The sequence below is a fragment of the Notothenia rossii genome, assembly GCF_949606895.1.
Source record: "Notothenia rossii genome assembly, chromosome: 8".
Taxonomy (NCBI): Eukaryota; Metazoa; Chordata; class Actinopteri; order Perciformes; family Nototheniidae; genus Notothenia; species Notothenia rossii.
In genome coordinates, this window is record NC_136906.1 from 15883172 (window position 1) to 15909900 (window position 26729).

Sequence of the window (26729 nt, forward strand, 5' to 3'; positions counted from 1 at the left end):
GTAAACAAAATATCAGAAACACCAATGGGCTGGAACACATATAAAATACTATGGAGTTTAGTATAAAAGCACCACAAGTGAATGACATGCAGTCATTGCACTATTTTAATTGGATTTCTGCTATATTTGCACCCCTTTAAAACATATTTTTCATTTGCAGATTATGATTTAAACACTTAGCCCCTCATAGTTCCTCCTCAAGGTTAAGTGGATGTGTTGGCACCATTACATGTTGTGGAAAAGCACAAAGTGTTTCATGTAGAACTGAAGGATTTTGTAATGCTACTGCAAGAGCAAATTCATTTGTTCCAGCGAATAAATGATAATCATAATAACCCTAGAACTTAATTTGAATTTTCTGCCTTCTATTCACAAAGTTAACACATTTTGAGTTAGCTCCATTAAGCACATGTACTGTCATTACAGTAGCATTACATCAAATAAATCACTGTAGTGTGAGAAGTTTGGTAGGATTTATAATCTCTCTAAGAGCAAAGACTCAGACGTAGAGGTCTGTATTGGCCAGGTTCGCAGACTCTTGAGGTTGAGCAAGAGGTATCACTGAGACAAGAGCTGAACACACATCTTTGCTAAAAGTCTGAAATCACATCGTTGCAGTTGGTGTTACTGGGCAGCTCTCCAACCAGGTCTTACTTGATCTCAGTGCTGCTTAAGATACCATATGTTGCTCACATCTGACAAACATTTTCACAAAGTGGAATACATTGACTGTGAGTATCAATGATTATGGGGCATCAGAAGTATGAGCAATGGACCCTGAAACTGAAGCAGCCAAATGGAATTCAGATATTACTAGTTATAATAAAAAAAAAATGTGACAACCCCTTATTATGAACCGTGCAGTTTTAAGTCAGAGGACACTTTATATTTTATGCTTTTGCAATATGTATAATTTGAATATGAGTGAGAGAAAGACAGGGGAACTATGTAAAATAGACAGAATGTCATTATTTTTAAGTTTTCTCAATTTGTCGCCACTTACTGTTTGAATGTCAGTATACATTTAAAACACATGCTTTGATGTATGTTTCATTGAGCAGCACATTTTTCAATGCTATCTGCAGTATGTAAGTATGCTTCTCAATCCATGATTAAAATAACAGTTTGACAGACGATAAATAACCTTGACATATATTTACAATGGTCCTTGCCTTGCAGTGATGCTGAGATGATGTAATGTTCCTTTTTTTCACTCTTTTGTTCTGCTTATTTCACTCTTAAATGCACACACCAGCCACAAGTCCATTTAAATAAATATATAAATAAATGCATTTTTGCATGTGCACTCACTCAGAATCCACAACAGCCCAATCACAGCAGCAGACAGACTCATCCATCTTTATCACTGCAGCAACACCCGTAAGACTTGGCAGTAAGTGCACACACACACACACACACACACACACACACACACACACACACACACACACACACACACACACACACACACACACACACACACACACACACACACACACACACACACACACACACACACACACACACACACACACACACACACACACACACACGCACACACACACACACGCACACACACGTGTGAAGACAAGTCCTTCCATCTTTCTGTCTGCATTTCTCTAATTTTCTCCTTTTCTCTTCTCGTCTGCTGCATATGCTTCACATGAGAAAACGGTTCAGGGCTGATGGGACATTTATCAGACAGACCTTCTTTATATTACGGTATAGATGAGAAGTGTCAGTGACCTCAGCCTTTACAAGTGGTGATTTATTGTAAGAGGCCAGATGCCGGTTGTGTCACTGAAACAAACACATTGATCTATTTTGTTGCAGCAGGACGGTAACTGCATTGCTTGTGCAGCTTAGCTGTCAAGACTTTAATTAGTCTCACACACACACACACACACACACACACACACACACACACACACACACACACACACACACACACACACACACACACACACACACACACACACACACACACACACACACACACACACACACACACACACACACACACACACACACACACACACACACACACACACACACACACACTGCTGACTCCCTCTTTTATCTCTGAACTTGTGATTAGCACCTGGATTGTTACAGCTCTACAGTTGGTGCTCTAGATCAACACAGCACCGTCTCTCACTTTATATCACAGTGTATCTTCTTGAATTGTAACATAACTGTGGACACACAAACTCACACAACACACACTGTTGCCACGTAGCCAGCACTGCTGTTTGTGCTCAGCAGTGTGTTTCGGATGCTTAAAAGTCAGGTCACTGTGCAGATGTTGATTCTCAGTGATTTTCTATCGATTTTCATTTCCCGTTAGAAATTGGAGGCAAACACTCTGCCATGTAGCTCACATTTTTTTTATGCTGTGTGCAAACTGTTGGATTTGGATCAGTTTTTCTAAATGTCAGCAGGAGAGAAATTCTGTGAAAGATGTTACGTCATATTCATATTTTGTTCAGCTGTGGTTGGAAGAATTTATCAAAAAGTGTGAACGTTTTCTCTTAATTTTCAAGGAAGTTTTATTTATATAAGGAATACATTTGTCGTTAGGAAATATATTCCTTGTAAGAGAACTTCAAATCACAAATAAATATTATAATTTATTATCGCCTTATTAATTAAAACATAGTTATTTACTTTTTAATTTACACTTGCTTTAGGTTTTTTATCCAGTTCACATGCTGGGACTAATGTTCATTTGCAAAAGTACCATTTGAACATTGTCTTCTTTTTTGTACAATTTTTAAAAAATGACAACGTTTCTACCTGAGAATATCTCAGAAATCTGAACATTCTTGGGAAGTTGTTCAGAAATGAGAATCCCTTCAACCAGTTCATTTCTCTTTTCTTTAAGTCAAGAGTGCTTTCTCACATGTAGAAAAAAGACACCGCCCAATCGAAGCACTACATCTCAATCCATAGAGATACTGTTCTTTATTTCTTTAATCAATAAGATTGATAATAGTCAATACTTTTCTGCATATCTTCACACAACACAGTAATACATACTCTTTATACAATTAATACATTCATTAGGAGGAACAACTGAATTATGCAAGCCTATGATTACTCCAGTACAATCAAAAAACACAGTTCAGAAAAACTGCCATGGAGGAACAAAGGTAAATACTCAAAACAGGTAATTGAGTAGAAAATCACTATCAGTAAAATACCAATAAAATTGCCTGAAGCTTCAGTTTACATTCATGGATATATCCTTATAATGCTGTGCTGCATGTAATTATATTCATCATGATTGAGTATAAATACACATCTTACATACATAATGGTCCTATGGCACAAACACTTTTTAAAGCTTCTTTCTGTTTAAGACGGACATTATGTACACACACACACACACACACACACACACACACACACACACACACACACACACACACACACACACACACACACACACACACACACACACACACACACACACACACACACACACACACACACACACACACACACACTCTTTCACTAGGTAAAGAGAGAGACAGAGAGGAAATACAATTCCATCCCCTGATTGATTTATGTTTATATTTATCTTTTTAATATCTGGATGAAGAAAACACAGATCTTGGGCATTACTTCTTTTCTCTTATGTAATAGGGGTGATTACTTGGCATGGTCCCCCCTCACACACACACCTCCCACCATGCTCCCCGAACGCCTCACGTGGTAGACGAAGAGACACCCGCATGTGACCCTCTTTCAACACCCCCAAATCATCTGCTTTGGTTTCCCAGCATGCCTCTGTAACTCCCAGGAGGCCCCCGGGAGGCGTTGGTTTTCCCACAAATGTCACATTAACATTGCTTTAAAATGGATAGGGTTGCACGAAAATGAATGTCATGGCAACATTGATCTGGCATGAGTTCCTCAGTCTGAAGCCTAAATAATTTCTTGTTATCTAACTTTCTTAATGATCATTGTCGGATCATTATGCAGTATTGATTAAGGATCAAAGAATGCATTTTAAAGCCTTTACACTAAATGAAATGCAACACACTGCTAAGGATGTCTTTGATGGACCTGGAGTCAAAGAGCTCGCTAACTGATTATCAGTTATCGACCATTTGGCCGTTCATCTCCATGAAATAACGCTTTACATACTTTCATCTCAAGGTCCCTACCCGCATGGATCCATTTTCTGATGAGGATTCATGGAGCGATGTAGCACAGATGACTTCAAGGTTATCAGATAACGAGTAAAAAGGACACTTGTGAAATTAACTTTGAGCAAGAGCATTTGACATAAAGTGGGAGAAAAGAGGAATGAGCAGCGGGTCTGCAGAGTGAAGGAGGTGAGAGAGAGAGAGAGTGGCAGTTAAAGCTCCCTCATTCACACAGTAATTTGGAAGAAAATCAATTTGTAAAGAACAAATAAATAACAAATTGAGACTGGAGGAGCCAGTCAAGAAGTGCATAGCTGAACTGAAAAGGAGGGAATTAAGAAGTTGGACAACAGGTTCGCTACAAAATCGTTGAATGGAAAGAATATTGGACATTTCCAAGAATAAGAAATTGTGCCAACAGCACTTGGATAAAAAGTGTTTCAATCCTCTGAATTGAAAAAAAAGTTTTTAAATTTAAACTGATCTTTGAATTTTCCCATAATATAATTGATCTGCTCAGATCTGTTACAAAAATTGACATTGCTACACATAGTGGGAGGTTTTGCCAAAATGTTACCTACTTGTGAGGTGCATGCAGGAGGGGTAGCAGGAGCAATTTGATTGGTATATCAGATATGACCATATACTGCTACCATGTTCAAATGAAATGGGAGGTAGAGATGTAAAGAAAGATTTTCATGTTTTCAAAAAGAAAAGCGCATTTGTTGAACTTGGGTTTTAAACGCACACTTTAAGCACCAAGAGAAACATTAAAAAAGTAAATGTATACTTATGTTATTTTGACATCATCCAGCAAGACGCTGAGTTGGAAATGTAAATACACTCAAATACACATTCATGGTAAAGATTCAATAGTTACCTACCTATTTAACTAATATCATTAAAATGGCAATTTGTTAAAACAGGGTGAACACCCCTTGCTCTAAAGGACATGTCTTGTCAAGTCAGGATTATGCAACCTCTCAGCAATAAAGCTGGTTAGTAATGTTATTATAACCTTCTTGAGAAGCAGCCAAAACGTTCAAGCTCTTTGTGTTAATCGCAACCTGCAGTGACCGCCTAAAGTGTCTCCAACGTGAGTGTCGAACAAGAGTTTGAAGGGCATGGCTTTATCAGCTCTGACAGACGCACATAACATTCATCCGATTTAAAGCCATATCCATTCAAACAAAGCCTGATGTGTCTCATATCTTCAGGCAGATATCAACCGAAATCTTCCCCTTGGCTCAGTTCCTTTCTCGCTAGATAGATGAACGCTGCTAATGCTGCAAGGTGTCTGCAGAATGCATTGATCTCAATGTGCTCTTTCTGTGGGCAATACAGAGCACAATGTGAGTGTAAGTGTGTTCTTCATGTGTGTGTGAGTGTTAGTGTGTGTTAACATTTATGGTTTATTACTGGGCAGGACTCTGGCAGCACTGAGACAGAGTTGATGTACGTGACTGTGTTTGGATGTGAAATGTTACTGAATTGCCATCAGCCAGCAGCAGAATGAGCAGAGCTGAAATGTGTCACTGTGGCCCTGAGACCAAATTCACTGCTGCACCATGGGGCAGAAAACCTTGGATGAGGAAAAGCAAAACAAAAATAAAGGATTACAGATGTGTACGTCATCTCTCTCTCTCTCTTTATCACTCAGTCTTTCAAAAAAAGCTAAAGGGTTATACAGCTGTTACATTCATTATATTCATCCAGATAGTGGTTAACAGTAAGTCATCACAGACCATTAATAGTTAATAGAGGACTATCTACTCATAGCAGAAATTTCCTCTTCCTAATATTGGATATGTGATTACTAGTTTAATGACACTTTGCACAAGTCATATTTTTTGTCTTATTTTGATGTGAAGCCACAATAACAGTCTACCATGACCAAATAATACATATTTACCCAACAGTAAGCAGAGAGACCTGCACTGCTAGGATGAACTTGGCACACACAAGATAAAAGTCAGGCAGGGCTGTTCATTTGATGGTAGCCCAAATGAACATGCCATTGAGACTCCTCTGCATATTAAACTGGAAATGACAGCGCTTTTTGAACATTGCTTGAGACACAGCCAGAACCGTTGATGACTCTGCCTGAGTGGTGTCACCCCTCGAGGTGAGATGTTCACTGCCAAGACTCTGACTGGAAATCTCTGCTTTTTGGGAATGTCTCCCAACGGACAAAGACGCAGCTCCTCATCGTTGGCAGCAGTGTGCAACAGAGACCGTCCATAAATAAATCAATGTCTTAGTATTTGAAGCTTCACAGAGGATACTAGATAACAGTTGCCAGTTTATTTTTTTTGCGCTGTGGCTCATTAAAGTCAGTGAGAGGTGGGGGTTGATATCCCTTGATCAGTCCGTAAGTCTAGAGTCAGTCATACAGTAGCTGTATTTTTTTGCATGGAGAAAATAATCATTAGTTATTTGATGCTGGTTGCTGCCTTTTGAATACTTTTTTGAACATAAGAGGCCATTTTCTGTTAAGTACGGATCTGCAGTTTCCATCTTGCTAGCCAACCGCTTTGTTATCGCTCAAAGCTAGCTAACTGAACCTATGTGCTCTCGGGGTGTGTTGACATTTTCAAGCCTCGAAGAGTCCCAAGGGAGCAGAGCTTGTCACCAAGGAGACAATGCCTGAATATGCTTCCCAACAACTGAAGGTTGGGGTAGCTACCATGGCTGAGAACTCAAGAGGATATACAGATGGGCTTCCCGTTTTTGTCGTACTGGTACACCAACATCTTTATGCAGTGGGAGTTGGCTGGTGAGATCCAGGGGCTGCTTGTGATGGAAAAGTTGTGGCTGGCGTAGAAAGGCTTCTGCTGCTTCCGGCAGCGGACCAGGGCTCGCAGCACGTTGGCTGCCATTCCCCTGAAGCGCTTGCTGATGAAGCAGTAGAGGAAGAAGTTGACCCCGGTGTTGAGCAGTGCTAGCATGTTGGCCAGATCGGTGAGCACATGGAGCAATCTGCCTGCACTCTGCGAGGCTGGAGGAGAGGAGTAAAAGTGGTACAGGATCATGAGGGTACGTGGCGCCCACAAAACAGCAAAAATGGAGGTTATAGCCAGGAGAATGGCAGTGGTTTTGCCTGTAGAGTAGCCACGCAGACGAAAGCAGCTGCGGCGTCTGCGCAGCTTACGCACGATGACAGCGTTAAGGGAGAAGAACACTGTGCAGGGGAGCAGGTAGACTGTGGCGCAGTGGGCCCACACCAGGACATGCTGGACCACGGTCCTCCCGTTTCCCTCCCCTCCTCCTCCTCCATCACCGTCGCCCACCCCGGACAGGCTGTGCCACAGCTCAGGCCACCAGTAGTAAGGCGCTGCGGAGAGCAAGCACCCAATATACACAGCGAAGATCACCCTCCGTGTGCGGGCTGGGTAGGAGACTGTATGGTAGCGCAGAGGGTGGCAAACAGCGATGTAACGGTCAATGGTGAGAGGCACAGTGATCCAGATGGAGGTGTGGATGGAGGAGAACTCCAGAACCTGCACTGCATTGTTTAGTGATGGAGGCAGCGCCGTGCCCAAAATGAAATCCTCCAAAATGAAGTCGACGAACACGATGAGGAGCAGGACCAGGATGTCGGCGGCTGCCAGAGCCAGGAGATAGTTGTAGGAGGACTTCTGACGACGCAGCACCAGCTGGGACAGGATGACCACTGTTAGGATGTTAGCTAGGTGGTGGAAGGATTAGGGAAGGTGATTGGAAGAAGATAGGTGGAGGAAATATAGAAATGAAGTGAAAGTATGATAAGATTGGAAATGTAGTGGACACAGGTGGGGCAGGGAAGGAAAGAGAATAATTCAATGTTAGTGGACAGGCCCATTGAAAAGAGGCAACACAAAACATGAAAGCAATTGAGATGCAGTGGATGTACACTAAAGGTAACAGACAAATGAAACTGCACTAGCACACACAAAACAAATAATTTTCAGCACCATCAAAAGCTGCAAGCAAACATTTACTTTCAGTTTCATGCTGCTCAGTGCATAAAGAAAAATCTGTTATCTTCCCCAGTCAGCGCCACTTTCAACCAGCTCTCCTTTTGTGTAGTCTCCTCTGGTTATTGCTCTTTTCCCTTTTCCACTTCATCTACACCTGCTGTGTCATTCCAGCAGCACCTGCCTCTGCCTTTGGCCACACTGTTATCACGAATAAATAATAAAACCACGACAAAAAAACAGGAGGGCAACGTGCAGCATCACAGTCTTGGCAATCTGCTGAGTTCACTACTGCCTGCCACCCTGCCGCCGGCAATTTAGTTTCTAAAACAAAGCACAAGGACACCCCGTCTGTCTGTCTCTTGCTTTTTAATCTCCCTCCATATCCCCGACATATACCATCATACCTTCTCTTCCATGTTGCCAGATACAATGTTACCTGCCTACTGTATATTATTTATTATTTATTACAACAGGAGAGCAGAATATCCAAGGACAGAGGACTACTACTCCTATATGTTTCACTGAAAAGAACATAACCAGACCTGTATGCGATTTATCTCAAAGCTGCTTCTTCCAAAGTGTGACCTCTGTTTTCTGAATCAGACAGTAGGAGCAGAGCTTCAGTGTGGTGACTGTATTCAATTGGCTCATTATACGTCTTCTTTCTTTGTTGTCCTATTCAGTTCCCTGCTCTCCTTGCAAATTATCCCAGGTGATTTTCATCACGGGACAGTTGTGTTTAAAGGTTGTGAGCCTTTCACAAACCTGGAGGAGACAGTTAACAATATATTTGTTTGTAACACTGTAGTGTTTCTTGGATGTACAATAAAATCATGTAATTGAAAATAATAATAGAAGAAGCCCTCTGTTTTTATAACAAAGAAAGGAACACCTAAACTTGTTGTGTGTAACTTTGAGGTTCACCAAACCTAATACATTTATGAAACTTTCAGCAGGACGATTTTGCATATGCATCATCATATGGGATGATATCTTTTCTTAGTTCCTGAATATCTGACCATTTTGGAAGTAAATAGCTTTCATCTAATGAAAAACAATACTATGAGGATTGTTTTCAAATTGTTTTTTGTAAGTAAGAATATTATTTTAATTCTGAATAAGCCTTTAGGTATTTGGACATTTCTTTGTCTTAAAGGAGACACTATTGTGACGCATGTGTGACATGAAGTTTAAAATTCAGAGGCCAAAATATTTTTCAATGTATCCAAAGATTCAGTTCACATGCTGTACTTTAGTAATATACCCATCCTCTACTGTTGCTAACAATCCACAACAAGCAAAACTTGCTGATGAAACACGAAGACATCAGACAAAGATGCCTCTGACATTAAATTGCATTGCAGCATCACTGAGACATCAATGCACTTAGCAGCTGTCACTGTCACTGTCACTGTCACTGTGTGTGTGTGTGTGTGTGTGTGTGTGTGTGTGTGTGTGTGTGTGTGTGTGTGTGTGTGTGTGTGTGTGTGTGTGTGTCCTGTGGTCCTGCCTCCCTCGACATTAATAGATCTGGGATCGGATTAAATATGGCAGCTAGGAGTCTGGTACATCACACTTCGCAGCCTCAACCACGATCAACTGATTACAAATTACAAGGCGGCTCCAGATAATGACTAAAGATGTCCTTCCCAGACTGGAAGATTTGCAAAGGAAGACACACACGGGTATGCACACACACACACACACACACACACACACACACACACACACACACACACACACACACACACACACACACACACACACACACACACACACACACACACGCACACACACACACACACACACACACACACACACACACACACTAACACTTGTCTGTCCATGCACGCACATACACACAGATCAATTACGTACAATCTATCAATAAACATAAATGACACATCAAAGTAGTTTACAAGATTGGACAGGCCAATATAAGTGTACATGTAGGCTGCTGGATGCACACCCCCCCACCCCCCACCATCACAGTCACCCCGGCTCTCACACCAGGCCGACCTGCAGAGGCAAGTTAAATTGCTTTCATGTCGAATCTTGGTGTGTTTATTGATTATTTTTTTTAGCTATTGGTCCTACGCTATCGGTCTTTTGCTTCTTCTTTGCTGCTGATCAGTTTGGCCCATATTACATCGTATTTTAGATCAACCTTGGATTCAAGGAGAAAGATCTTCACAATAAGCATAATGAGATTTCTGTAATAACCCTCTTAACTGCATGTGCTTCAAGAATAAATTGTATTGGAGATATTTATCTTTAGCTCAGCTCCCAGAGTGAATGGTCATAATGAATTTAATTATCTTGCTTTTTTATGCTTACATTTGTATTACACGTGTTTAAATAAAGGAATACATATAACAAACCGTAGTCATTTCAAAGAACATATATTGATTACAATGATATTATTCAACCCAGTCTCACGGCATTTCGTTTGCCTGCACCACGTCTTTTTGTCCGGTCGGGTCTTGGAAGACCGGAAGCTGTGGGGTTCATAAAAACACGTTCCACTTCTTACTCAAAAAAAGAAATGAGGCTCAGAGCATAGACTGTATATATAAATATAAATACAAATATTCTGAGGCTCAGCGCCTTAGAATATTTGTATTTATATGAAATCTGTATTTTTTAAATCTTTTTTTCCTTCTAATTTGTTATTCTTTTCTAAATAACACACAGTTATTTACTCAACAATAACAAACAACTATCCTTGTTTTTATTTATTTGTTTAATTCTATAATCTCTGTTTTTTTTGCCTCTGTCAGGAAGTGAATTTCAAAATGAAGTAACAGGAAACAGACGTAGGCCTATATGGGACATTTCGAGCATCATTTACCTCATTCACACCAACGCAACTCCGGTTCAAGCTCCGTGTTAGAGCTTTTCAGGTTCAGAACCGGTTCTTCGGTTTAGCTCCGGCTCTTTTCACACCGCCCAGAGTCCGACTGGTGCTGCGTCATTGCGTCATCGTTTGCGTCATGACGCTTCATAAAGCCAAACCGCGCGGAAACCCCTCACAGCTCACACCGACAACAACAACAATGGCCGATTGTGCTCCAGCTTCCTCTGTACCTCTTCAGAAGACCAGATTCCCAGTAGGTAGCTGGTCTCTTCAGTGGACCATTACTGCTTGTTAAGTTTCTCCATCGTTGTGTACAAACTGGATAAAACGCCGGCTTTTTGTTGTTGTTCAGGAGTTGATCCCGCCCCTGACCCCGCATCGACGTAAGCGTGACGTATAGTGCTTTTGCTCTAGCCGAAAACATTTTTGGTGCTTGAAACGAACCGGATTCCGGAGCTAAGAGGCTGCTCCGCTGCGGTGTGAACAGGAAAACCCGGTGCTTTTCAAGCTCCAGCTCCGAACCGGCCCTGAAACACCGTTGGTATGAATGAGGTAATTGCGATACACACCAAGCCCCCAGGAAGTGCGCCGGACTCTGAGGAAAATATTCGTTGTGGCCAAACGGCGGACTACACTTCCTTATCAGCCGCTTGGCCCGGAAATACTTTTTCCCATTGACTAACATCGGGAAAGAGACGTCTGTAAATCGTTGGATACTTTTTTTAAAAACTCAATAAACTACCCAGTTTGAACATTTGTATAGCCCTTATTAAAAACATTCGGTCCTCAAGTTGTAAAATGTGCTAATATATATATTTTTTTCATATACTTTATTTATCCCCGTGGGGATATTGTTTCTCACATTTGACCCATCCTAGTGGAGCAGTGTGCTGCCATTTTGAACTGTGCCCGGGGAGCAGTGTAGGGAATGGTGCCTTGCTCAGGGACACCTCGGCAGCACTTGGTCTTGCTGGGACTATGAACTGGTGACCTTCCAGTTGCCAAGCCAAGTCCCTATCGACTTCGCCACCACCGCCCTCGGTAATAACGTTATTCTGAGAGTTATTTTTCTCTGCATTATGAACACGGATCCAACCCACGGGATCGAGCCGCCCGGCACGTTCATGTGACGTGTTCAGACAATGAGTTTTACCTTTACCCATAGATGCACAATAAGAACGGATTATATGATTATATGAATACTTTGGTGATGTTTCGCTCTCTCAAAAGTTGGGCCATTTTGTCTTCAAGCGCCAATGAGCAACTCTCATAGGAATTAACGAGACCCCGCCTCCCACGCTGTTTCCAGTTCTTATTATACATCCATGATACAAACCCACTGAACTGATTACCCAAGATCCTCAGCTATGGTTTAAGCTCGGTGATTTGCATGTTTTAGCCGCAATGCACGTTGGGATATGGTGTTAATGCGATATGAAATCCGAAAAACATTTAGGAGTTTATGGCCGAAGACACTACACTACCCATAATCCTCAGCTACAGTGGCGTTTTCTCCTGGAGGCCAAGGGAAGCCAGGCTTCCCCTGTTTTTTCGGATTGTAGTTATAATTTTAATAAATAAATAAAAACACTTCGTTTAGTTTCGGAAATTCTTTGTTGTGTGTTGCTGCCGGCCCGTCTCTCCCCCATTCTCATTGAGTATTTTACAAAGAGTGAAACAGCGCCCCTCTAGATGTTATGGTGAAACAGTAGATTGCACTCTCTGTTGCGAGAGGAGGCCAGCCGAAATTTGCTTCCCAAAAAGCGGAAGTAAGCTCCGCCCGGTTTCCCTCGACAAAATAGCAATGGGATTTCGCCATAGGATTTTGGAAAATAGCTCGAAATAAGGTCAGTGGAAAACGAACCTGTTAGGTAAATGCACGTTTTGTTCAGTCGGATAATATCCACATGTCTACCCTACTTTTATAATTTTCGAATCATAAATCACTCTCACCGCCGTTAGAAAGTAGCAAGCAACTGAAGCAAGTGCAATTATGGAGGGTGGAGATTCGGAGTATTTAATCGAAAAATAATTGTACTAAACTTCCGCTGCAGCAGCAACAACAAATACAATCTGATGACAGGCCAATGCCCAAAATGGAGCTGTGTACAGCGAGGAACAAAAGAGCGAACCGGACGTAAAACGTTAAAGGTCTCCTGATTTAGTTTGTGAATGAATGCTTATTAGAGTTTCGGCTGGAGAGTGCGTGCGGACCTGTCGGTCAGATAACAGCCGTGTGTAAGTCCTGCATCTGTATGATACAAATGTGTGTAAAATGATACCGGGCGCTGTAATCACTCATCTGGTTACGTTATTACATTGACCACCACACCCATTCATATGTATAATGTCAGTTAAAATAAGTGCTTCAACATAGTTAACACTGCAGGAAAGCAATATATTAGACGTTAAGAACTTTGTCAGGCTTAATATTTATCTGTAGATACCCCCAAAGCTTTTTTCTTATTTAAAAGAAGATCGTAACCTAAAGTATTCTTTAAACTTTAGATAAAGGTTAATTCGTTTTTCTGTTTTGCACATCCACATATTAATATCTTTGTACATCCTGCACTAAACTGTTTTATTGTAGAGATCACTTACAGTATCTTCTTGATTTTTTATATTCTATATTTCTATCATTGACCTTCTACTTTCCCCCGAATTTTGTATGTACTCTTATATTTGTATGTATTTGTTTCATCTAATATAACATATTAAAAAAAGTGCTTTAACGACTAGGCGGCACACAAGGTACACACAGCATACAATGCCATAATAACTTTTTATTATTAGTGTAGGACACTTATTTATGTATAACATCTGAAGATGTGTAGTTTTATTCATGTTTTAACAGTGATAAAACTGAGTTTCTCTTAGTTGGCTCCAAGTCCACTCTGGCCAAAATTGACAAATTCTTCCTCACTATTGACAATTCCACAGTCCCACCCTCCCCGCAAGTTAAGAGTCTGGGTGTCATCCTTGACAGCACCTTTTCATTTGAAGCTCACATCAACAACATCACTCAATCTGTCTACTTCCACCTCCGCAATATTAACCGCCTCCGCCCATCACTTACACCCAACAGCACTGCCATCCTCATCCACGCCCTCGTTACATCCCGTATTGATTAATGCAACTCCATCGTCTCTGGTCTTCCTCACAAATCCCTGTGTAAGTTCCAACTGGTCCAAAACTCAGCCGCCCGTATCATTACCAGAACTCCTTCCATTAATCTGGCTCCACGTTAAATACCGCATGGATTTTAAAGTGTTGCTCCTCACCTTCAAGGCCCTTCACACTCTTGCACCTCCATATCTCTCTGAACTCCTTCACACCTACACTCCCTCTCGTGCCCTCCGATCCTCCTCTGCCTTCCAGCTCACTGTACCTTCTGCCCGCCTGACCACCATGGGGTCAAGAGCCTTCAGCCACTCTGCACCCCGTCTCTGGAACTCTCTCCCACAAGACATCCGCAATATGGACTCACTCGCAACCTTCAAATCTAGCCTGAAAACACACCTTTTTGGCATATTCAATATCTTAATAATTTTTCTAAACTGATTGTTGTTTTTAAGTCTTTGTTTTTAAGTCTTGTATTACTGTGTGATCTTCTTTGTTGCTTTTTTTTTATTTTGCTCTGTAAGGTGTCCTTGAAAGCTTTGAAAGGCGCCCATAAATAAAATGCATTATTATTATTATTAACATAATTTTACAGGATATTGCTATATTATTTCACATGTTTTACTTCTACACATTAATTTCTGATTTGTAAAACATCACAGACAGAAAGGTATATCTGTCATTTCATGGTAAGCTATTACAATTCTGATTCCATAGATGTGTCTCCCATCACCCAAAACCCTTGACTAGTCTTTCAACTCAATATTTACCTTCTTATATTCAAAGAAAATCAGTAATATCTTTAAAAACTACAAGTCCTTTTATATCAGCTGTGCACCGTTATGGTGTAAATATAACCTATCTTTAGATCAAATATAAAAGGCAGCCAAATTAGTATTGATACTGCAAGGAGACACATTGTGTGAAGACAAATTGAAGATGTTGTTTAATTGCTGATATATTTATGATCCACGTCACATATTCAGTTTCGGTGGCATTTCTTCCAGTTTGTCCGGAAGTCTTCTAATCAGGGAACTACGGCAGATGTGTAATATTTAATGCAGCTGAACCGTGTATTGCAATGTCGTTATGTGATGACTTCCAAAGAGAAAAGCAAGCACACTCGGATTAAAGTATTTTTTTATTTTTTTATTTCGGATTTCATATCGCATAAACACCATATCCCAACGTGCATTGCAGCTAAACAATCCAATCACCGAGCTTCAACCATAGCTGAGGATATTGGGTAGTCAGTTCAGTGGGTGTGTATCTGTTTCCGGTTATTTTATTTTGAAATTCAGTTCCTGACGGACGGCAAAAAAGCCAGAGATTATAGAATTAAACAAATAAATAAAAACAAGGATAATTGTGTGTTAATAATTGCGTTATTGTGTGTAATTGTGTTGTTGAGTAAATAACAGTGTGTTATTTAGAAAAGAATAACAAATTAGAAGGAAAAAAATACTGAGCCCCATTTATTTTCCTCACAGACGGCAGAAAAAGTCCGACTTATACGATTTAAAAACAATAATCGTGGCTTGATATTGAGTAAGAAGATGTTTTTATGAACCACACAGCTTCCGGTGTTCCAAGACCCGACCGGACAAAAAGACGTGGTGCAGGCACGAAACACACTACCAATAGAAATACATTGCTTTTAAAATCGTTCTGTGTGACATGAAAAAAAGGGGGAAATCGTGTTGATGAACACGAATCAATGGATTAAATTACATGTTAGACTCTTTTATCCAAAGCGACATACTATTATTATTAGAGTATTACATACTCAATACTCAATACTCAATACCCAATACTGTGGGCAATCCCCACAGGAGCAATTTGGGGTGTCTTACCCAGGGACACAACGACATGCTGACTGCAGTGGGGTTTGAACCTGTGACCCCATGATCCCAACTCCAAGGCTCTAACCACTGCGCCACACGCCTCCCACCGTGAGATTGGGTTGTATTATTATAATTTTGCAACACTATGTACTTTATGTGTCAAGATCAAGCTGACAAGCATCCTTGAAGTAAGGTTTTACCAAACTTTGGTAATAAAATAAAGTACAAGAGAAAACTAAAAGTTTGCCAATGAAAAAAACCTAACAATTTGGGTTGCTGAGTTAAAGAAAATGACCTCTTCTTATCTCTGATTTAGGCTAACATCTTAAAGCTATGTAAGGCGAATGCTAAGGGCTCATCGATCCATGAGGGGCGCTTCAAATATGGGGCCAGCTAAAGTATTGCCTAGGGCAGCAAATAGGTCAGAACCGGCCCTGCATAACACAACCAAACCTCTAACCAAACAGTGGTGGTTGAGTTGCATTTTGGCTAATGCTAGGTATCAATGAGAGCAATGCTACATTTATCAAAGATACAATATGAATGTTAGTTGCAGCTCTTCTGTGTCTTTTTGCTTTGGTGGTGTCCATAAAACTCATTGAGTATTGAGGAACAATCAAAGGTCTAATCTCAGTTTTGCTTCGCATCTGTTTAGCTGATTGATATTACCTTTTTTGTTTTGGCTGGTTCTTATTGACTCTTTGCACACGTTGTTTCATAAAGCTGCTAGAGCTGTAAGTGTGTAATGTCCACACACCTGCTGCCTCTCATCAAGTTTATTCAAAGGATCTTATCAGTGTTTTTTGTTCCAGGAAAGGTTTGCTGTTAAGCTAAGCTGTTCATAAACTTCCCGTAGGTCCATTTTAAACCCTTCACAATGTACCCCACCATTATTATAACCACCTCCATTCCTTTGCCGCACCTCTGCTCGCCAAATTCTCGAACTTATCTCTTTCTCTGTCCACATAATATTTTGTTAAACAGAGAGGGGTGAACTGAAATGGAAACAGTGAGGTGTTGACTGTCACTGGCTGGGTATTGTTCTGTTCGGGCTTCCCGTTGAGATGGGGCTTTCTACAGACAAACAAAAGGGATCAGTAGCAAGCTTGACATTTCCATTTAGCTCTAGCCAGCCTGCATTGGGTTGCCCATTCATTACAATTGACTCCTGCTCTTTCTGTCGTCTCAGGGGCCAAGCAGGTGGAGAGACGAGTTGGAGAGCTGCACACTCTGAACAGATACTCGATGACAACACATACACAGCATGAGTATAGAGACATGTACATCTCATGCCTGGACATTCAGATGGAGACACATGGAAAATGAGTCCATCTTTGCTGGCAAAAATAGTTGTCTCAAACTGAGAGGGGGAAAAGAAAGAGCTGTGTTTGTCTGACTACATTTGCTTATGAACTTTTGTGTGTGTGTGTTTGTGTTCAAACAGGTGAACCTTCTGTATTTGTGTGTGCAAATTATTTTGTGTCTGTGTTTCCCCCTGCTGCTCCCCTAATGTGACAAGGGACAGGGCCATTGACGTTGTTCAGCGGGAAAGAGAAGGCAGAGAGTGCTCCCAGAGGTGTGTAACGAGGCTGACTCATCCCGCCACTAATGCAACGTGTTGAGACGGGCAGTCGACAAACTACGCGTCTTAACCCCCTGAAATCGGTGGCAAGACACGAGATGCCGCACACCAGTCCTTAAGCTTTATCATGGGGCTCCTTTTACATGCGCAGAATAATTAATTTTTTTTGTCATTTGGAGGAAATTGAGGTTTGGCTTTGATGGCTTATCCGGAGGTTAATAAGAGGAGATGAGTGTAGAAGAGAGGGATGAAGAAATAGATGGAAGGTGATGTAACATGTGGTGTGAAGAAGGTCACAGGGAGTTAAAAGAGAACAGGCCATTGAGAGGGAATTGAAGGAAAGGATTAGATAAAAAAAAAACAGAATGAGACAGAGAGGGGTATATAGGAGAGGGGTGAGGCGGTGGGAGGAAAGGAAGAGAGGCGAGAGAAACATAGGAGGTGAAAATCAAAGCTTGCTTCAAAGGTCACAGGCACTTTGTTCCTGATGACAACCATTTCCCTTTTGTCTTCTCTAAGTGTCAGACGGGACATAAAGCAGGGAGATTTTTTTTTAATTCCCCGGAACAGAAACCAGGACCAAATCCCTGCTGCAAAGCCACACAAACATGCATTGAAGATAAAACAATGTTTTAGCTGACAGTTTTTAAACTGTTCAGAATTAGGTCCAAACTCCCTAATAGTGTCAAATCTGTTTTCGCGCAGTTAAATTGCAATAAAAATCAGGCCTGTAATGCCATGACAAGGTGATAATGTCGATCCAACACATTTTATTGCGAGCTTGATGGGTATGATCTGAGAGTTAATGAGGAAAAGGAGGAAGCTCATAAGAAAAAGAAAGATGCAAAGTAAGAAATATACAGAAACAATGAGAATAATAAAAGGATGGGAAAAGAAAATAGATATTTAACGATTATTATTAAGGCATATTAGGAGAGAAATAAGCCCCTGGTTGCTGCTAATGATATCGATGCTGCTGCAGTGCTCTGCCTCTGCTAACCTCTAACAGCCATTCATTTGAACAGACAGGCAACAATGAGTCAAAGTGTGGTGGAGACGACTGTCTTTACACCGAGGCTGCTGCTGATGAGACACTGCAGAACTGACAAACTCGGCTTCTCATGTCCAAAGGGCTCGTAAACAATGCTAACAGTTATGATGTGCTTTTGGACCTTCTCCACATTTTTTAATGAGATTTCAGCTTTGAAAAAACATGTGAGAAAGAGGGCATGTGAGGTAAAGAAGAGCTGCGAAGAAGGGTAAATGGATGAGAGATGAAGAAAAAAGGAATATATTAAGAAAATGTCGATCTAGCAGCGCCATAATTATCCTCAGATTGACGAATATTGTCTTCCAGAAAATGTCAGACAACACATGGAATTGGGTTCTCAGCAATGGTGACAGCTGTTCAACAAAAAGTATTTCACTTCACTCGACAACATCTCTGCTTTATTGCCTGAAACAATGCCTCCCTCCTTTCTTGACTCCTCTGTCCCCCCCCCCTCCCCCCCTGGCTCGTCTCCCCACCACAAGCTGACACTTTCTCTGTCCTTCCCTTCCCCTCTTTTTTTTTTTTCTGAGACTGGAAACAAACCAGAGCTCAGAAATCTCTTTCCATGTGATACACTGAATATTCGCTATCTTTTACACATGCTTTCCCATCCTTTCCTCTTCGTCCATTTTAACACTTGACTCTTCAGAGTGATCGTATCTCTTAACAAGCTTCAATCCCACCTTGCCCTCTCTGTGAACATTGACAGATCAATAGTCCAAACTGTATATCGCAGGTCCTCACCTCTTCATTAAGTAGCGGCTGACCCCTGACCTGCACTGTGTTGTGGAACAGAGGGTTGTTAACGCTGAACATCCCCAATCATTTCCTCTTTTGGGTGCAGAGATTAGTTGGAGTAGGTAGAGATTTTCCCTCACGTGTGCCACATCGCTGACTGTCGACAGCTACACATGGAGGGGCTTCAAGAAAGAGGGAAGGAACGCACCAACGTACTGTTAAGTATGTGGGCTCATGCGTGTTGCTGTGCGCTTGGGAAGGAGCGACACGTGCACATTTCTGCTGGCACAATGTGCACACATGTCAACACCATTCAACCATTTGTTGACACATATTCAAAATACACTTATTAAAAGGGATTATTATGCATGACAACTGAGCCTCTTCATTTGACACGTATAAGCACTGGAAAAGCTAGCCAATGACATTTGAGAGTTGATATTCATTTGCATATTCTGGTTCCGACAAAATCATAATAACAATAATAATAGTTTAAATTATATTGCGCTTTTCTATGTCCCTTCCAACTTAAATGAGCAAATATTAATAATTTGTAACTCTCATTCACAATGACCTAACATAGCACATTTTGTGAGCACTTGAAAGCAACACAAATGATTTGCTTGCACACAGTGATGACCTGATATACTAATGTAATATAATGTAATCTTTTTAGTTCCATTGTGCCCTGCTGCAAATACACGTTACAAACATTGAACCATTGGAATATGTGCAAGTAATTTAAAGGCAGGCAAATTAAATAAATATTCAAGCATTAACAGTGACCTCGAGTTGAAATTTAAATTGCACGTGGGCAGGTAAAGAGTCTATAAACGGCATCATAAAGAACTCCCTGCCTGAGGAATGCTCCACTCAAACACATTGCATAAAAGCAGCTGTATCAGGCCGGATATTCAGAGAAGCTTTAACAACCAGTTACGACACACAAAATCACTCACCATCTTCAACATACTCTACAGTGAGTGTCTCAGATGTGAGTGCTTTGAGACACACTGTACCGTACAAACAGCAGGCCTAAATTCTGTAATCCCTGCATGTCAGAAACTCCGCCGTGTCTCTGTTTGCTATGCCAGCACATGTCTCTTCTGTCTCAAGCAGTGTGGTGTGGTGAGCAGAGAGAGAGAGAGAGAGAGTTAGCAATTAATTAAAAATGTGGCAATTCGTCTCAGCGCTGTCGTCTCCTCCACTCGGGCTCAGAGGTGCTACTTCACTGCCTCTGCTGTTATTAATCTATTTCTTTTAACTCCGATCTTTTTCTTCTGCTTCTTCTTCTGCTTCTTCTTCTTCTTCTTCTTCTTCTTCTTCTTCTTCTTCTTCTTCTTCTTGGTGTCCTTGTCCTCCCCATACTCCATTCTGTTCAACCTGAGATGTCGGTTGATCACATTTCCCTCGGTCACACACTTCCCACCAATGAAGTTGCGTAATCCCTTTCCTCATCACCTTCAATCTTCACACCCTCACATTTGTGCTCTCGAAGCGACCCCTCTATGTCTGCAGCTTAAAGGTCAAAGTCTGCAAGAATCTTACAGACATGATGATGACCTTCTGAAGCCCTGTTGCTTTTAAATAACTAATGAAAACGGTTTGATAATCAAGGGAAACGGCTCCAAAGGCTTTGAGAGTGTCTGTGTATGTGTGAGTCTTTAAGTCACACCACTACTCCTCCCACATGCCGCACTCATGAAACATTTATGATTCGGCTTGAGTGGAACGTCACAGTGATTAAATAAGTCGATCTCAGCTGCTGCGAAATATCAGCCGGCTGCACTCAACTATTATTTCAGACGTAAGATTGCATTACACTCCCAGGCTAGTGTTATTTAGTGATAAGCAACCTACATCGCATTTGTACAGATGACTTCAGCTACAGAAACAGATAAAACTTTCGAGGCAAGAAAACAATTAAATGATGGGCAAGACTTAATTTGTCAACCAGGATGATTAATTAGACTAGATTTAATCACAAAGACAGACTTTTACTTTTACACGGCTGCAAATCTTGTGGAGCAACTGCAGTCTTGGCGTACTAAAGCTTTTCATTATGCATCGCAGATTTGTTCTAAACCAGGACAAAATAACATCTCACTCCGAGTCTTTATCAAGGAGGAGAGGTGCAGAGCTTACGTTAATCGAATGTATTAGCACAAATAAGACAATACAAGTCATTAGATGTATTTATCAGAATCAGGATGAATAGTAAAACGCCGGGATGCACCTGAAGCATTTTTTGTGCTGAAGCAGGGGTGGATGTTTCTAACCTCACTGAACCCCACATTCACACTTTTCCTCTTTTATCTGACCTCTGTTTCCTGCCTCTCTCTCTGAAACACACACACATTCAAATACACACATGTATGCACACACCTCTTTGCTTCCCTGTTTGAGAGCAGGATAGCGCTCATAGATCACGCAGTGGGAGAGAGGCAGTAAATGAGTCCGACAGTGACTGTGAATGGACTAATCAGTCAACGGTAAGGACGCAACAAGGAAGTGTCATTAATGCAGGTCATCAAGATGAGCCACGTAACACACACTTGTCCCCGAGGTCAAGCCTGAGTCATTACAGACATACTCTGTCATGCACCCATCGCCAGAACCACTGCAGCCCAACAGAAAAGGTGCTGTTTTAAAGGTTATGAATCAGATTGAATTATGCTTTGCACATTGTGTTTAAGTGGTGCGTGACTATTTCCACCTAAATAAAAGACACATGTACAAAACCACCTCCAAACGGACGGGCAAAGCACAGACAAACACAAACACAAAATAAGTGTGCATGCACAAGTGATTGCCACAAGGTCAGGATGACAAATCAACAGTGTGTGCATGTGTCTGTGTGTGTGTGACACTTTTTGCAGCTGTGCACAACACACACTCACTCAGACTGTTAGACAAGTACACATCATATCAAGATGCAAAGCGTGACTCTTGCATCCCGCTGGGGAGCAATTTAACACAGAATGAGACGTGCATGTGATTAGACACAGACATCAAAACACACACTGTGTGCACATCTCTTACCCGGCAGGCCGAGGCAGAGCAGGACGCTGTAGTAGATGACAGGCAGTGGTCCGAGAGGGCACCCCTGGGCGAACTCAGAGGGATGCTGCTCTGGGCTCCAACTGCTGTCATTTGGGGAAAAAACAGGGAAGATGTGGCTGTGCTCCATGGCCTCTTCTTTGTCCTCTTCCTCAGCTGAGCTCAGTGTCAAGAAGCCGGCTGGCCACACAAGCAAACCGCCTGGTCGCCGGGATGGGAGAGAGGGTGCTCTGTCCTTGGGTGCCAATCAGCATGAGTGTGTGCACGCCTGGGTTTGCGCAAGGCAACGAGGTTGAGTGTGTGTGTGATGGTATAGGGGAGACAACAGACTGGGAGATGCCAGAGATGAAATGTGTTAGTAGGTGACGGAGAGAAAGGAGGCGAGAGAAGCAGAGAGGTGAGTATGAAGGTAGAAGTGGAGAGGGGAGGATGCTGCCTGAGTGTGTGAGTGAGGGGGAATGAGAGCGAGTCGAGAGAGCAGCAGGAGAAGAAGGAGGAGGAAAGAGGGAGGGAGGGAGGGAGGGAGGTGGATGGAGAGCAAGGGTATGCTGAACATTAGAAAGTGAGGGAGAGAGACGGAGGCTGGGAGCTGAGGGAGGCTCGTGGAGAGAAAGAGGGGTTCCTGTTTGAGGGCCAGGAAAGAAAAGAGATTAAAACTGTTGCAGACAAGAAAAGATCAATGGACTGTGGAAAATGATAGTGTGTCAGTCATACTGCCAATCTGTCTCTTTAGGGCACATCTCTTTATTTATTTTTATATTCAGTAACCTCATGATTGTTTTTGATGTAATAAAGTATTCAATAATGAGTGGACAAGCAGTATCCAAATAATCCTATTAGCATTTCCTAAACGTTACAGTACACATGTGATCTGTGGGTTTGACGTGGGAGTGGGAGTGGGGGTTGGGACTAAATCTAATTTGCCATGCAGTGTGAATGTGTCTGAATCTCTAGTTATAATGTGCTAATGAGCAGAAGGCTGACACACAGTGCTTCTAAAGAAAGACCCTCTTCTGGGGTTTATCAGTCAGTCATTTCCAATAAATGCCTTGGTTGTTTATCGTGAAAAGTGGAATGTATCATTCTATATTATGCACACTAGGACACCATCGTGAACATAACGATAAAGTCCATACAAATCGAATGAATGGACTGTGTTATCCCTCTAACAGTTTCTGCTGCATTATCGCTTTTACTGCCCTAATGAAGGCAATGTAGCAGAAAAGCACACAGTACAATGCTGGAGAGGAGTTATGGGACCCTTTTGTATAAATTGCTTTTGAAGGTCTACAGAATAATAAAGCAATTATGACACACTCCAAAAGGAAGTCTTACAAGTGTTTGTTTAGTCGGTTGAACAGTCAACAACATCGAATAATAGGATATGCCAAATTAAAGCAATTTAAGGTGTGTGTACTTTATTGATAGTTAATCTTGTCAGGTCGCTGATTTATGTTTTCTGCTCTCAAGTGCTACTGTCATTACTGCGGAGGAACATTTAAGGTTTCTTTTCGCCATGGGAAGTCGCCCCCCCTCCGACAGATGAAATGTATTACTCACAGCACAAGTCAGATATTTCTTATGACAGACTTACTTTGGTCAGAAAATAAGATATGTACAGTATTCTGCTTCATCCAACTTGAACAGTCTTAATGTGGAGCAGGCAGCTAATTATACCAGTAGGAAATGACTTGATGAGTATTATGTAGCTTACTAAACACTTACTTTACAATCAAATCAAACTCAATGATTCCTTGCATTGTACTGAGAAATGCATCTTTTAATAAAAACAGGAAACACAATAATGCTACATTGGAAACCTGTCCATCAAGTAATAACGTTATCATGCTAGCAAGAGCTTCAAAGTAATGACTTCCACCAGCGATTTATATCCACACGTCATACTGCTACAGAGGTGTTTTTCTCAGCTCTCACATTCATGCCCCGGAAACCAATCCAGTCCTTTTGCCTTCATCTCTCTCCACATGAACTACTGTGCAATCATAGACATGACACGAAAAACATGTCGATTTTATATATTTTTCTTGATATGCAGTCAGACGTGCGGGTATATTGTCACTATCATTGCTATCAACAATTTGCAGACTCCTCTGGGCTTTTAGGAGTTGCCACACACACCAGAGCAGATTATGCATGAGTATGGTGAAAAATCATGTCCATTTAGAGAGCTGTGTTTCTCCTCTCTCTGTGTGCCTCTTCAGCACAATCAAGGCCTACGCACACCTCTTAGCAGGTTTGAGGAAACACAACCACACTCTGCTCTGCTGTCTGAGTGCGATACGGTTTATCATTTAAAAGGTAGAGCATGCCGGTAGTGACAAGGACCTGATGGCAGACAGGATTAAAGACACAAAGAAAAAGAGAAGAGAGAAGATTTTTTGAAAGAAAACTCACAAGTTAAAATACTGGCGATCACAAAGGAGGAGCAGAACAATCTGAAAACCTTTCCTGGAGATCCAATTATGGCATCACTTCGGATGGAGGTCACCGTATGAAAAGAAGAATTATTACAGTCCAACAATGGCTGGCCTTCTTCTGCTGAATGCCTCTTGAATTAGAGGATAACGTGAGGAAAGGTGAGGAAAGGTGAGAGGAGCTTAAAGAGCAATCACATGCTCTTATTTCTTTTTTTTCTACTTGTCAACAAATGAGCTGCAGGGGACGCAGGAAGGGGAGCGCCGCGATTAAGTGTTAAATAAAATATGTCCAGCTGACATGAATTGATCACGGAGAAATATGGGACAGGGAAAGGTGATTCTTCAACAGTAGCTACTATAGCTGTGAAAGACCTCCACAGGGGAGGTGCCTGCCTATTCTGCAGTACTTAATACAACATCATCATTGGTCCTTGTCGCACAAACTCAATTACATGTAATCTTCTGGCGCTTTGAGATTGGCGTGAAGTGTTGTGTGTGTGTTGTTGTTTGCTGTTGGATTCAATACAGAACAACAGGTACTGTACATATGAGAGGGTATTTTCAATGTGCAAGTATAATGTGGTGACTGCAAACTAAACCAGGGCAGGTGATGGTTGTTATAATATATGTATAGTTGGTTATGAAGCGTGGTTATAACTCCAGCTGACCTCATTACGTCCTGCAGTAATGTATGTAGGAGATTAGCAGAAGGAAACTGTGCAGTGTATGAGCAACTGTGTGTGTGTATGTGTGTGTGTGTGTGTGTGTGTGTGTGTGTGTGTGTGTGTGTGTGTGTGTGTGTGTGTGTGTGTGTGTGTGTGTGTGTTATATTGACCCATTACATCATCATTATACACATTATCTGGGGACCCAACACTCACATCCTCAATGTATTCAACTATATCACAGGCGGACATGCACAAACATGCAAAACCAAAGTTGTGTTATTTCCTCAAATGCCACAAAGTTTATTTTGAGTGTTGATATTTGGTTGAGTTACTAAGCAGAACAAAGCAGATATACATATGGGGCTTTGAAACGGTTTAAACTTGTGGTTTAAACTGAATGTTGCTTGCACAAAAATGGCGAACCGGTGCAACAGTCAAAATGAAAACATAAGATAAGATAAAATAAAATGGACCTTTATTAATCCGCGTGGGGAAATTCAGTTGTACAAGCAGCAATAGGGTAAGCGTGAAAAACAGGACAGAGATTCACACAGATTAATAAAATCAAAAATCAAATCAAGATTTTTTTTTTTAAATAATAGTGATAATAATAATAAAAGACTATGAAATAGGAGATGAGTACAAATAAGAGTAAAATAACTGTCAGCATATATACATATTTGGTCATATAAATTATGAAGTACGAAATGAGTTAAAGTTACAAGTGAAAATGGACATCTGTACATATAGTGACATATCTATCTACATATTTGGTCTACTACAATTAATATTAATATATTAGTAGTAGTACTACTAATATATTAACATGGGTTGTGGAAACACTGTATATTTATCTCCAGTGATTTTATATAAAACATTTTGTACATTATTGAGCCCTTGTTGTGCAGCCTGATGGCTACAGGCACAAAGGACTGTCCGAGGCGCTTGGTGCTGTGTCGTGGAGGGATGAGTCTGTGGCTGAACGTACTCCTCACATAGGGATACAAAGAGACAAAGACAAAGAGTCTACAGCCATAGTTTTATGAGGATGTACCTGCTAATGCATACAATGGCAAAGCTAACACACTGATGTTTAGCAGGTATAATGCTTATTATATTTATTATACATTTTATTTCCTGAATTAAGCCTAATATCTGAGAAAAAGCAATATTGTGACGTGAATCCTGAAAGTGAGACTTACTATGAGACTGCAGACTGGTAGCAGCTTTGAGTGCTTAAAGCTTATAGCTAACTTCG

The 26729-nt window shown here is 41.3% G+C and overlaps 1 protein-coding gene across 2 annotated transcripts; it reads right to left on the reverse strand.

Moving 5' to 3' along the window:
• Positions 1-3518: 3518 nt before the first annotated feature.
• Positions 3519-25559, reverse strand: gpr139 (G protein-coupled receptor 139). 2 transcript variants are annotated; one of them, XM_079644838.1, is made up of 3 exons: positions 24781-25559; positions 22348-22987; positions 3519-7842 (listed from the first exon to the last, which is right to left on the reverse strand). In XM_079644838.1, exons 2-3 carry the CDS (start codon positions 22493-22495, stop codon positions 6854-6856), a joined length of 1137 nt encoding a protein of 378 aa, XP_079500964.1. In that variant the 5' UTR covers positions 22496-22987; positions 24781-25559; the 3' UTR covers positions 3519-6853. The 2 variants fall into 2 exon arrangements, with proteins under 2 accessions (XP_079500964.1, XP_079500963.1); XM_079644837.1 differs by lacking the exon at positions 24781-25559 and having other exon boundaries at positions 22348-24183.
• Positions 25560-26729: the final 1170 nt, after the last annotated feature.

What these genes read in the sequence shown, in the direction of transcription:
- gpr139 (XM_079644838.1), bottom strand. Translation starts at nt 22,495, where the DNA reads ATGGAGCACAGCCACATCTTCCCTGTTTTTTCCCCAAATGACAGCAGT. An exon ending in GCTCTGCCTCGGCCTGCCGG is followed by an intron (nt 7,843 to 22,347) that starts GTAAGAGATGTG and finishes TCCACCACCTAG; the next exon opens with CTAACATCCTAACAGTGGTC.